The sequence below is a fragment of the Macaca nemestrina genome, chromosome 8 (assembly GCF_043159975.1).
Source record: "Macaca nemestrina isolate mMacNem1 chromosome 8, mMacNem.hap1, whole genome shotgun sequence".
Lineage (NCBI taxonomy): Eukaryota > Metazoa > Chordata > Mammalia > Primates > Cercopithecidae > Macaca > Macaca nemestrina.
The window spans coordinates 149,139,110-149,152,263 of record NC_092132.1 but is presented as its reverse complement, the minus strand read 5'-3'; the positions used below and the strand labels follow the sequence as shown (position 1 = coordinate 149,152,263).

General features: G+C 46.9%; 1 protein-coding gene and 1 long non-coding RNA gene across 3 annotated transcripts in view; both read right to left on the bottom strand.

Moving 5' to 3' along the window:
• Window positions 1-1,755, bottom strand: part of LOC139355625 (CUB and Sushi multiple domains 1) — a 2,038,620-nt gene extending 2,036,865 nt beyond the window's left edge. For both annotated transcript variants that reach the window (XM_071067488.1, XM_071067489.1), the window contains exon 1: window positions 1,045-1,755. In XM_071067488.1, the coding sequence (XP_070923589.1) occupies window positions 1,045-1,129 (85 nt within the window). In that variant the 5' untranslated portion in view covers window positions 1,130-1,755. The remainder of the gene's footprint in view (window positions 1-1,044) is intronic.
• A 3,369-nt stretch (window positions 1,756-5,124) lies between these two features.
• LOC105491875 (uncharacterized) overlaps window positions 5,125-13,154 on the bottom strand; it is a 125,937-nt gene continuing 117,907 nt past the window's right edge. The window contains exon 3 of the long non-coding RNA XR_011606585.1: window positions 5,125-5,273. This is a non-coding gene — a long non-coding RNA (uncharacterized lncRNA). The remainder of the gene's footprint in view (window positions 5,274-13,154) is intronic.

Here is a 13,154-nt window from a genome sequence, read left to right as displayed (position 1 = left end):
TGCTGACTATAGAGAAAGCATCTAAGGAGGCTAAAAATGAGGACAGGGGCAGGTATTTCCAATGTGAAAATCAATCAATATTCTCTTTCTCTCTCTCTGTTTCTGTCTCTCTCCCTCTCTCTCGCCCTCTGTCAAAAGAGAGCTTATTTTCTTTCCCGGAGAATAGACAAGTGCACAAGCTATTGCCAGCCTTGAGGTCGCAGCCTGTAGGCTACTTAGGATAAAACATTCCCCAACTCATTCAGGGAGAAAACCAAGTTCACAGAACCCCAAGCCCCAGAAAGCACCCAGAGAAACTCCTTCCCCTGACCAGGGTAGAAAGAGGATACCCCTGCGCCCACAGTGAATGTATCTGACTTGGAAGCCGGTCCAGAAATCCTAGCCTGTTTCACGCACCTTGCCAACACCTTACAACTTGCAAGGAGCGAAGTCCGGGGGAGAGGAAAGCGGGGGCCACCTTCCAGAGGCAGCTACTCCTCGCTGGCTGAGGACGTTGGAGAGGGAAGGAGGAGAGGAGGAATGGGGTGTATGGGTGCGAGGAGGCCGGGCCAGCGGAGAGCTTTGCCTGTTGGTACCAAAACCCCCGTAGAGAGCCCGAACTTTCCAGGCCGGCTTCACCCGGGCCGCTTTTCCAGGCGCGTCGGGTCCGGGGAGAAAGTCCTGGGAACTGCCCCTTAGCCACCCCGACCCGTGGAGTCCACGTCTCGGAGGAGGCAACACCGCCCCGCCGGAGCACAGTTCCAGCCCAACTCGTCTTGGGTTCCTTTCTCCCTGACACCCTGTACCGCCGAGAAAAAGAGATACCTCCTTTGAGCCCAGGAGAGGGGGAAGGAATGGCGGGGTGGGGCGGGGGCCCGGGAGGGCTGGGGAGAGCTCGATGGAAGCTCCCTCCCGGGCATCGCGTTCCCCGAGCGTCGGCGATGGAGCAGCGCCGGGCAGAGGCGGCCACTCCGTACCCTGCGGTCCTCAAAACGCACACTCGCGTCCGCACACGGGGCCTCCGAGGACTCGACCGCCTCCCCGGCCAGGAGCAAGCCGTCTTACCCTTCGCTGCAGTGAGGAGCCTCGCGCACAGCACCAGCAGCCCGAGAAGCAGGAGCAGCGACTGGAATCTCCTCCACGCAGTCATGTCTGCAGATACTCCACACGCACGCGACACCGATGGTTCCTCCGAGGAAGGCAGGGCTATGAGCGGAGCCAAATAATCACCCGAGGGCAAGGCAAGCCGGAGAGAGAGCCCGGTCCCGAGACCCGCCGCGCATCCGACGCCTCCTGCAGGTCTAGGCGCCCGGCTCGCTTCCCTCTCATAGCATCGGGTCCCGAGCCACTGCAGGGCTGAGCTGCTCCGAGCGCGGAGACCCGGGCTGGCGGGGCCGGGGCCGGGGACGAGCGCCGGCCGAGCCGGGCAGGAAGGCACCAAGGCGGCGAGGCTGCGGGAGGGGGCGAGGCGGGGAGAGGAGCGCGCGCAGCCAGGAGAGACCTGGAGAGGAGGCAGCTGGAGAGAGAGCCAGCGAGTGGGAGATGCGGGGAGGGGGGCGCGGGGGGAGGAGAGAGCCAGTCTAGAGAGAAAAGGCGGAGAGCGCAGAAGACGGGCTGCTAGTGGCACAAGGAGCCGCTGCCGTGGAGGCTGGACTCAACCATCCCTACCCACAGAGAGGGGACCGAGGCTGGGCACGGCGCAGTCCCAGACAGAGCCCAGCCTCGGGGCTTCGGGCTGCCAGCACCATGCTGCGCTTCATTCGGCCTCAGCGCAGCAGCGCGCAGGCTGGAGAAGGAAGACTTGTTGGGCGCTCGGGTGGGGGAAGCCCACGCCGCACACCGGGGAGGAGCAATGCAATCCGGCAACTCCAGCAAACTGGAGGGTTTCTGCAGGGGCAGAGGCCGGCCTCCATTCTTTGATCTCCCTTCCTTGCTGACCAGAGAGCAGCCCCCTGCCTAACTTAGATCAGAAATGCAGGTGGAAAGGGCACAAGATTCAACTCCAAGGAAGGAATACACACACACACACACACACACACACGCACATATATGTATGTGTATATTCCTATTCCTGTGTATATATATAAGATGGACTATTTGCAAGGAGTTACACATATTTACAAATTTCCTGACTTCGGATTGTGTTAGCCTTAGCCATGCCCAAACTTCAGCTTCAGATAAAATGTGACATGAGGAAGTCTCTAGAATTAATATTATGGTCTGGTTATGAGAGCCGGCATGTTGGCACAGCTTCTGATGAAACTATATATAAAATTCTGTGGGTTGGGAAGGGGCCTTAAAAGAGAAAAGACAGGTTCTCCCTGATTCTGCAAAAGGAGGAAGTCCGCAGAGAGAACAGTGCTCTAGAATAGCAGTACTTGATACAGTAAACTGGATTTCACCCAGCTCCTCAAATGGAGGAGGCATTCCTGCAGTTCCTGGGGAACCTGTAAGGCGAGACATTTTAGGAAGGTGGTGGTCAGTTAATAGAAACACCATCAGTGAGTGCTGGTTTCCATAGAAGGACATTTAAAGGATTCAACATCCTTGACCAAAAAGGTTTAGCGCTTTTAGAGGACAGAACATGGAAATCCCATGCCCTAGTAAGAGAGAACCGGCCTCCAGGCCTGGAACCATTAGAGTACAGCAACCATCTACCTGCGGTATCCCCACAGCACCAGATGCCTGTGGTGGGAGGGAGAGCCCACCGCCTCATTCCACCTACACTTCCTCTCAGTCTTTGAGATTAAATGGGTTGACAGTTTGATAATGGTTTATATGCCTCCTTTAATTTTCTTAGATTGCCCCTGCCCCTGTGATCTAGGCTACTCCAGAAAGGCATAGTGGATCCAGGAAGGACTGAAACTTTGGCATGGAAACACCAAACCCTGACTTTCTTAGTCTCCCTGCAGCCTGAGGTGCAGGTGGCCACAACTTGGGCCACCTCCACAACCCTTTTCTCCTCGCAGAGATACGCGCTTTAAATATGGGGCGGGGGGAATGCATGCTCTTGGAGTTTCAGTCCTGCACATGACTTGAATTTTCCTCAGTGCAGAGTCCCGTCTTGCCTCGTTTATCCCTGGAGGGACACTCAGAAGACAGAACGCTTCAGCCACAGGGGAATTCCCACAGAACCCCTGAGTTCTATTCTTTAGGCTGAACTGGGCCTGTGGAGCAGACTGTTGCCCCCTCTGGGAGTTTAAATCAGACCCCAGATAGTATCTGTGAGTCAGCAAGTGAACAAAAACGCTTTCCAAGACCCATTAAGTGCTCCAATAGTTCATTTGAAGCGCCTCATCAGGAAAAACGGATCTCTTTTCAGGAGCTGGAGAGCTGACTTCTCCTTGAGAAACGGTGCCCTGTCTCTATGCTGCCATTCCTAATGACTCGTGTCACCAAGAAGGATTTCTGCCATTAAAAAACGTTTCCAACATCTAACCATCCTAGGCTAGCGCTCATAGATGATTTTCACTTGATTAGGATCCCAATCAGCAACAGTGAGTGTCACCTGAGAGATGGAACGCCTTTCCACATAATTGTGACAGGCTCCAGGCTGAACTTCCCTTTTCCTGTGTTCTGTTGAAAAACGTCCCATGCCACCTCCTTTCCTCAGAGATCAAAGAATCTATTTGATACAAAGCCTTGAGAAATAATGGTCCAGATAACCAATAACCACTCTTTTTTTTTTTTTTTTTTGCTGTTATTTATATGGGGTATTTTCTTTGGCTCGAACATATATTAGAGAGTTACAATGATTCGTACCAAATTGTTTCTTGATCATAAATATGAGAAGAGTAGGAAACGGCTGTCAAATAAAATAAGCTGGTTTTGTGATATGGTTGTATTTGTGTGTTAATACAGTGAATTTTTCCCCCAAGATCTCAAGGTTGGGTTAATGTGGAAGGAAAACATGGGGCACTGCTGCCATCTAGCGTCCACTATTTCTTGTTTGGCGTTTGCAGAGCGATCAGTGGTCCCTGTGTTTCACTTCTCTTACCTCCTGTGGTTCCCTGCCTGCATTTTGAACCTCCTCCAGAACACTCTTGCGCCCTCCTTGTAGTCAGGCTGCAGCTTGAGCCTATTATTAGGCCACTGCAAGCCCCCCAGACACACACATCCACACTTTGATTTTTAAATGATTGTGAAAGCCTTAATCTGTATCAGAAGTCCAGTACGTGTTACTTAGAGCAGTATTAACCAAATGGGGTTAGAGTGAGGGACCCAGGACGTCACACCAGGAAGTTCTGTGGCCACTTCCCTGCCGGGGTCTGTGCTGCCTGGAGCATCATACTTCCGTACTTGTGTACTGACTACATTCTCCATCCTGGGCATCACACTCTCCAGTCTCAGGACCTGGCTACGCAACACTAGAAATACCCTTGACGCTCAGGACCAACCAGAGAGTTGAGCAGTGCGATGATTAAAGGCAAAGAGGTGCTGACGTCCTGGAAGGGATAATGACCTCCCTAAATTCAGGTAGCCACTAGTTTAAGACAAGGTTGGAGAAATGACAACGTAAACATCTGAGAAGTGCAGTCTCTGAAGCGGGAGAGTATATTTTAAATGGAATTGTCTGAGGAGGGGACAGAAAATATGAACATGATACTTGAGATAAAATTAGAAACTTTTAAAACATGCACAAATGAGAATGCTAATTAGCTAGAAAAGCTGTACATGTGCAAAAATCTTAGAAAATATGGTGTGTTGTCATGATGGCTAAATGTGACATTATTTGGTTTGTTTAATGTCACATATGAAAAAAAACTGATGGCAACCAAAGAATTGGGGAAAAGTATTTCCTTGACAGAGGGGTCAGTATTAGAGCCACGCAATTTATGTCTCCAGCACTGCAGTGCCTACCGTGGGTGAGCAGAAGTGTGAGAGAGCTTAAGGAATAAAAGCAGAAGTCAAAACAGTCACATTTTGTTTACAAAGACATTTTATACATAACTTCATTGAAACCATGCTTGTCTTTATCACTCCCACTTCCAACGGTAAGGACATGGTTTTGAGAAACCAGGGGACTTGAAAAGGGGTCACATCGGACTGAGGGCCAGAATGTGCGTGACACTCAAACCTTTTGCTGCATCAATATTTAAAAACCAAGCCCTCCCACCCGTTGCTGACTGAAAAACATACCTGGACTCCAAGGTTCCAACACACATGGCGCTACGCCCCCAGGGTGGCATGATAAAAGAACAGAGAGACACCCCTATAGAAGACTCCACTCAACAGCAGCAGAATGCACACTCCTTTCAAGTACACATGGAGCGTTCTCCAGGACAGACCATTTCCTAAGCCATTAAACAAACAAACAAACAAGAAACTATGAACGTTTGCAACTCTTTATTTAGGTAAATTGAGATTTACTTAACTATCCTCATTGACTGGATTTATAAGTAGATGTTAATCATCTTCCCATTTTTATAAAATAAATTAACAGCTTTCACATGTATACTATACACACACATGGATATATAAATGACATTAAAATACAGCAAACTAACATGATAAATTGAGCTGTCAAGGGACAGCCCACACTAGGAATGATCCACTGGGAGGAATGACAACACTGCAGATTCTCTCCTTTCACAATTACGTAGCCAAATGGAGGGTCACTGCAGGCGTCAGCATGTATCACGATGACCTGGAAGGCTTGTGAAAATATAGATTCCTGGCCGGGCACGGTGGCTCATGTCTGTAGTCCCAACACTTTGGGAGGCTGAGATGGGTGGATCATGAGGTCAGGAGATCGAGACCATCCTGGCTAACCCGGTGAAACCCCGTCTCTACTAAAAATACAAAAAATTAGCCGGGTGTGGTGGCGGCGCCTGTAGTCCCAGCTACTCAGGAGGCTGAGGCAGGAGAATGGTGTGAACCCGGGAGGCGGAGCTTGCAGTGAGCTGAGATCGCGCCACTGCACTCCAGCCCCGGAGACAGAGCGAGACTCCGTCTCAAAAAAAAAAAAAAAAAAAAAAGAAAAAGAAAAAGAGAAAGAAAAGAAAATTCAGATTCCTGACGGCAACCCCAGAAGATCTGATGCAGCATAAGCTTTGGAATGCAACTTAAGAATGTACATTTCTTTTTTAATTTTTAATTTGTATTTTTTGTAGAGATTAGGCCTCACTATGTTACCCAGGCTGGTTTAGAACTCCTGGGCTCAAGATGATCCTCTGGCCTCAGCCTCAGAAAGTGCTGGGATTACAGGCATGCGCAACCATGCCTAGCTAAGAATATACATATCTAACAAGTTTCAAATGGACCCTGATGCATCCAGGATTCCACTGTGAGAACCACTGGTATGGAGGTTGACTTTGGAGCCAACAGGACTTGCTTTGAATCCCATATCTGCCATTTCCTAGACTAGAGACCTTAAAAAAAAAAAGAAGAAGAAGAAGAAACTTAATCTAGATGTAAGTTTCTGGTCTCAGATGTAGATAATGAGAAAATCTACCTCATAGACTTGTTGGAAAAACCAAACAATGTAGACATAATGCCTGATACATAGTAAACCCTCAAAAATATGATTTTCCTTTCTTTATTCCGTGAGTCTCTGAAACGGAGAGAATAAGAGAAGAAACCCAGATGGAGAATGGCATTTCCATCTGTCCGGATCCATATTTTAGGAGTTGCAAACTGGATGTTGGGAGGGAAAAGAAACACATTCCGTCAACATCTCCCAGATTGTCTCAAGGTGAATCCAGCAGGATTCCATGTGGGAAAGCCGTGGGTTTTACTGACTACGACTTTTAAAATCAGCCTGAAAGGCTTCCTCACACCTGGCTGTTTCCCAAGGCCTGTGGAACACGAGAGAGCTGGAAAAGCTCGTCCGGAACTAGGTGAAGTGACATTCTGAATGTTCATCAGTGATGCTCTCCTCTTGCGGGAAAGAACACCTGGGGCAGAGATGCTGTGAATAGCTATCAGCGTGGTCTGACACTGCCCGTCAGTAGATCTGGGAGGGAACAACAGACTCCCCATTGCTCCTCCAGTGCTAAATATTGTCTTAAAAACACAAATAAGGCCGGGCACGGTGGTTCACGCCTGTAATCCCAGCACTTTGGGAGGCTGAGGCGGGCAGATCACAAGGTCAGGAGTTCGAGACCAGCCTGGCCAACATGGTGAAACCCCGTTTCTACTAAAGATACAAAAACACAAAAAGAAAAAAAGAAAAGAAAAGAAAATTAGCTGGGCATGGTGGCGCGCACCTGTAATCCCAGCTACTCAGGAGGCTGAGGCAGGAGAATTGCTTGAACCCAGAAGGTGGAGGTTGTGGTGAATCAAGATAGAACCACTGCACTCCATCCCAGGTGACAGAGTAAGACTCCGCGTCAAACAAACAAACAAAACAAAAACACAAATAACTGCTTATCTGGCCCTAGTAGCTGCAGGAATACTGGGGATGAGGGACTTTTTCTGGGAACTTGCACTAGTAACCATTAACCAATGGGACTGGATTTCAGAAGGACAAGGACTAGACTCCGTACTATCCTCTCACTTTCAGAAAAACTACATCACTTCTGTGACTTAGATTTCTTATCTGGAAAACAAGGGTTTGGGCTAATGCTCATCCTACGTCTAAAATTCTGATTCTCACCTTCCTTATTTTCCTCTACTTTACCATTTTCCTCTTCTTGTTACAAAATACCATATACGGTCATGCTTCTGTACAAGTTTGGTGAACTCTCCACAGGAAAGACATTGCAAAATTAAAATATAAACAGTTAGCTGGCCAGAATAGCAATGAAACAATCACAATAACACACACACACGTGCACACACACACACACGTGCACACACCATCTCGGCAGCAACTTTGGAATACGAATCATTGCATTTGTCTTTATCTGTAAAGTCGAACGATTCCAATGTTTTATATCTTCGTTATAAAAAAAAAGAAAAACAGTGAAGTGTTCAGTGATCACCAAACTAAAACTACTCATTCTACCTACAAATATCTTAAATTCAGATGCGAGGTGGAGACAGGAACACCTTCCATTGTGCTACATCAAATTCATCTTGCCAGTGATGCCGTGTTCCCACTTGATAAGTCCCTTATTTTGAGAAAACATCAAGCTGAAGTGTTTTCCTTCTCTGAATTTTAACACACATAAAACACAGCCATGCTTCGAACTTGAACACTGGCATTCTGTTACTGATGGCTTTTCACGCAGTCCCCGACATTGTGGGCACCACAGACATTGCATCTGAACACACTGACTTGCTTCTGCAGGTTTCGTGTACTCGAAAGAGGGTTGTACGGCAGGTGGAGAAGGTGAATAGAAGTGGGATGTACTGACTCTTCCTCCTTGCCTTCTCCTTTTCAAAGACTTTTGTGACTTGTAACTCAGCAGAGGAATTCTCAGGACACTGTGAATGAAGGGCCTGGGGCTTGGAGAAACAAAACAGGCAGAGGCCTTCTCATGAGTACAAGACTCCCTGGGAGTCTTTCTTCCATTTTTCCCTCCACTCACGAGTTATTTTCCACATTCCTCGCTCACTTCTCTCCTAACTGACCTTAAAATTAGGCAAATAATGTGACTGCTGATATGGTATAGGTTTCAAGTTTCCAAATCCCTTTAAATATCAGTATGTGTGAAGTTTTACCAGTCAAGCCTTGCCTTCTGAGCCTTGGAGGCTCTGCAGAGGAAGAGCTCCTTACTCATTGAAGATGCTTGTACGGGTTTGGCTTGTGATATTCAACTCCTGTAATCTAATTTGACCTTTCATTGAGAAAGCAAGGGCTCTCAGGGACAGTACACTGGGCAAAGTGGTAGCGAGGGACAAAGCGATGTGCCCGAGAGAGTGTCTGAAGTCCAGGATTAGATTCATGTTGCAGGGCCTGTTTCTTCTGAGTATGCCTGCTTTCTCTAGTCAACATCCAGCATATGGAGAAATTCCTCATGTAGACAAAATGCAGATTCTCGCTAACCTGAGCCTGTGTCTTAGTTCCTGCAGGTCCTAGCTGAGTGGCTTTGTGCATTTACCCAAGTGCAACAATTCCTGGCCTCGCCCCTGAAAGGGTATCTATTTTCTAACTCACAGGATTGCTGTGAGAATTAATTGAAGCAATATATGGAAAATACTGACTTTGAACTTGAAAAGACATAAGAGGTTTTAGCTCCCTTCCTCTCCATTCTTTTTAGCTTTACCTCTGAGCATAAAGGCTTTTTTTTTTTTTTTTGGCCCCTGAAGGATTGTCCTTTCTTTCTTATTGATTGAAATAAGATCCTTTAAAATTTTCCTGAAATTGTATATGCAAAATCTCTCCTATTGGAAAAGTTTCTTTAAAAAGCAAGTTATCATCTTTTGAGTTACTGCAACATAGTCAGTTATTGGGTTATCCCTTTTAAATATGGAGCAATGCTGCAGTGGGAGCTGAAGGAGTAGGACCGCTGCTGTGTGATCAACAGGAGCAGCAGCTTCAGAGCTCACACCAAACACCTGGAAAGTGTCAGGTTCTGCAACTAGGGCCATGATACAGAGGTTGGAGGCAAGGTTCTCGCACGACAGAAGAAAAGAGACTATGCACTAACAACAAACTTACGGCAGGTATGTGCTTATGCAGAAACTTAGTCTAGGAAAGATGAATTGCCGTGTCCTAGCTCTCATAAGTAATTATCAGAAACGGGATGAGCACCGAAGTCTGAGGTCCAGGCTGGGCACATTCCATCCTGCTGCCTCCAGGGACGCCCCTGAAGACTCTCTGATATGCCAAGACCTAGGGTGAGCCTGAAGGAAAGATGAGCGTTCAGCACAGACTTCAAGGAGAAAGAGCATTCCGGGCGCAGAGGGAAAACATGTGCACACATTTGGAGGGGTGTCTACCGAAAGAATTCTCAAAGAAATCTGCATTTGGTAAGAAGACTGCTTAAGAAACCTTTTTCAAGTGTGGACCCAGGTTTCCTATATTTAAGTTTGTATTTACTGAACATGTACCAATTGATTGTAGGGTTACCCAAATTGTGCGTGTCAGAGGGGAGAGGTTGAAATGTAAAATGGGACACGGGAAGGGATGTGGGAGTAGCAGTGGCCTGTCGGTGACAAGATCCCAGCTACCCTGCAGCGTAGGCTGTGGCAACCTGTCTTAGCAGGGCCTACTCTTTTATTTATTTATTTATTTATTTTTAACTTTTATTATTATTATTATTATTATACTTTAAGTTCTAGGGTACATGTGCATAACGTGCAGGTTTGTTACATATGTATACTTGTGCCATGTTGGTGTGCTGCACCCATCAACTCGTCAGCACCCATCAACTCGTCATTTACATCAGGTATAACTCCCAATGCAATCCCTCCCCCCTCCCCCCTCCCCATAATGGGCCCTGGTGTGTGATGTTGCAGCGCCTACTCTTAACCATGATACACTGCATGCTTTTCCTAGCCTCCCAGCAAAATCTTTGTTGGTAAGATGTTGTCATGCTCTTATAAACTATGTGGGAAAAGATGACAACGAAGGACCACTCTTTCATCTCTCTGAATCCCTTAATTAAAATTACTTTTGCTGCATGCTGCCTCATTTGTCAAATGGGACTAACTGCACCCCCCATCCTTCACAGGCAGGCAGGGATCCTGTGTGCTTGCTGCAGACATTTTCCACCTGCGAAATCTCTGCTCTGTGATGTAAGCTCAACTTTCCTTTAAACAGAGGATATTTATGTCATGCCGGTATGGAGAGGATTTTATTCAGAAGCCTCAGGAACTGCTAAAGTGGGGGAATGTCCTGGGGGTTTGCTCATTGTGGAGACAGCAGACTGTCTGAACTTTCAGAGGGCACAGAAGCAGGTTGGGCTGTGGAACTGGGAGCACCAGGCAGTGGGAGCCTGAGCAGAGCACTCCAGGACCTCTCATTCCTCATTGCTGCAAGGTTGTCAGTGCAGATACCAGACCAAAGGAAATGCTGAGTGTGGCTGAATTTCTGAGACAGGAAAATGATACTGAGATAGATCCTCATAACCAGGGTTGCTGTGTGCTGGAAATAGAGCAGTTATCCTGCTCCTCTCCAGGGAGCAAGCCCAGGAGGACTAAAGGACACTGCCTCATACTACGGAAGTGCAGAGGGCTGAGCAGTGCCTCCAAGGCTGTGGAACATTTGAATGGGATCTTTGTATTAAAGAATGCAGTGCCCAGGCTCACCATGAGCTGTATCATCACACTCAGTGCGGGATGAGGATCTGTTCTTCTGGTGATTGCAGAAACATGGCAATCACGGAATAGAGAGAGACCTTTTGCTTAGGGGAGAGGTCCTTGAAAATCACCCCAAGTCAGTGAGGTTGTGGTGTATCAGCCTTGGTAAGGATTTGTGGTCAGCAACTGGACATCCCAGGCAGTGCCAGGAATTGGCAGCATTTTCTGAGGTTACTACGACAATGAAGGCTGAGAATAAGTCAGCACTAACCTGGACATAGGGCCCAACCCACCATCAATGACACGCATCCCCTTAAGGAAACTGGAGGCTTCCTGGAAGCAGAGAGGGATTTTGTGACAGACAGGTCAGGGCTGTGTGGCAGGATTCCTTGGAACCCAGCCTTTTCTAGGGGATTGTTAACATTTGGACCATAATGAAAGGAAGCAGTCAACCTCCCAAAACCCCAGTGCTTGCGGGAAATGCAGTGCCAGACACAAAAAAGTACCAGAAAGAACAAATTTGGCTATGCATAAGCTTGCTCTTGTGGAAACAAGCTTTAAAGGTAGTCAGAATGGTGAGACACCCAACATCACATACACCCAAATCCAACCATTCCATGTTATGCTAAAGCTGCAAGTGTTTCTCTTATCTGTGCAGCACGGTCTTCATTTGGCAGGTCTGAACTGGAAATAATCATTGGAATTGGTGTCTTGTACTTCTGTCCTCACATCAACAGCAAACAGCAAGACGCAAAATTTCTTGTGTATCAAGCTACACTATAGTTTGGAAAATTGAGCTGAGCAAATTGCTACTAAACTCATTTTTAAGGAAGCTTCACCTGGGAAACTCGGATTTTATCACTGGACTGATTAATTTCCCTTCTCTCCTATTTTTGTGTTGTGTGTGTGTGTGTGTGTGTGTTTGTAAAGCTCATTCAGAAGATGAAAGAGAGGAGTTTGATGTTTACTGAATTGTGGAACCAAAAGTGTAGCCTGAAGTTTATTTGTGGGAACCACAAATGCCAGCAGAACTTGGGCCCCCAATATCACACCACTGACCATCAAACCTTAGAGGGGTGGAGGAGAAGAAAATGAATCCCTGCCTTCATTGGAAAAGTTTCCCCAGTTTAGCCAGGGGCTCTGATTAGAGCCAAGCCTACTAATTTGCTTCAAAATTTAAGAATCAGTTTTCAGGTGTGGCAAATGTGAGTGTGTAAGTATCTACAACTAGATAGCAGGACCTAATTCTTGTGGGTAGATTGAAGGGGAAAATATACTTGTACACACATACACACATTTACACACGGGGACTCACACGTCCATGCATGCCACACGGGTGTGTCCATGTGTTCCTAACATTGTGAGTTACAGATTCCTGACTCTTTCTTAGTAGGACAGGGTCTTTTAGAGAGCTTCTCAGACTTTCAGAGAATGTGCTTCTGAGGGTGCATCTTTTGTTGTTGTTGTTGTTGTTGTTGTTGTTGTTTTTCAGAAATTGAGGTCAGGGAAAGAGAGAAGGATCAGCCTGATGAAATATCCCAGCTCCATGGGCAAAGCAGCAGAGTGGGTGCACTATTTCATCTGAGCATGCAGCAGAGACCGGAGAAAGGAGAAAGAAGCTAAATCTGAGACTCATTGGCTTCAACCTGCTGTTGGGTGGATCTCGTGTCAAGGAGAAGTAGAGGAGAAGAAAATAAACCAGGAGGAAGCAGATTGGGGTTCAAGTCACTGGTCCACTGACAAGCTGTGAGAATTTGGGAAAGCCATTTAGTTTCACTTCATCTTAATTCTTTTGGCTTTTTAATGACTGTGCCAATAATACATGTTTGATTCACCACCCAGGTCATTTTGAGAGTATAATCAGTACTCTCCGGGAACACACTGTTAAAATGAAGAAGGTTTGTACAAGCGTTAGTTATTTGGACCAATTTTATTAACAAAGAGGCTTCCAAGTTGCTCTCATTCCTTTGTCATCGTAGACATTGAGATGTGAACTAATGTAGCCAATGTGACCATTACTGTGACAGCCAACAGACAGTGGATGT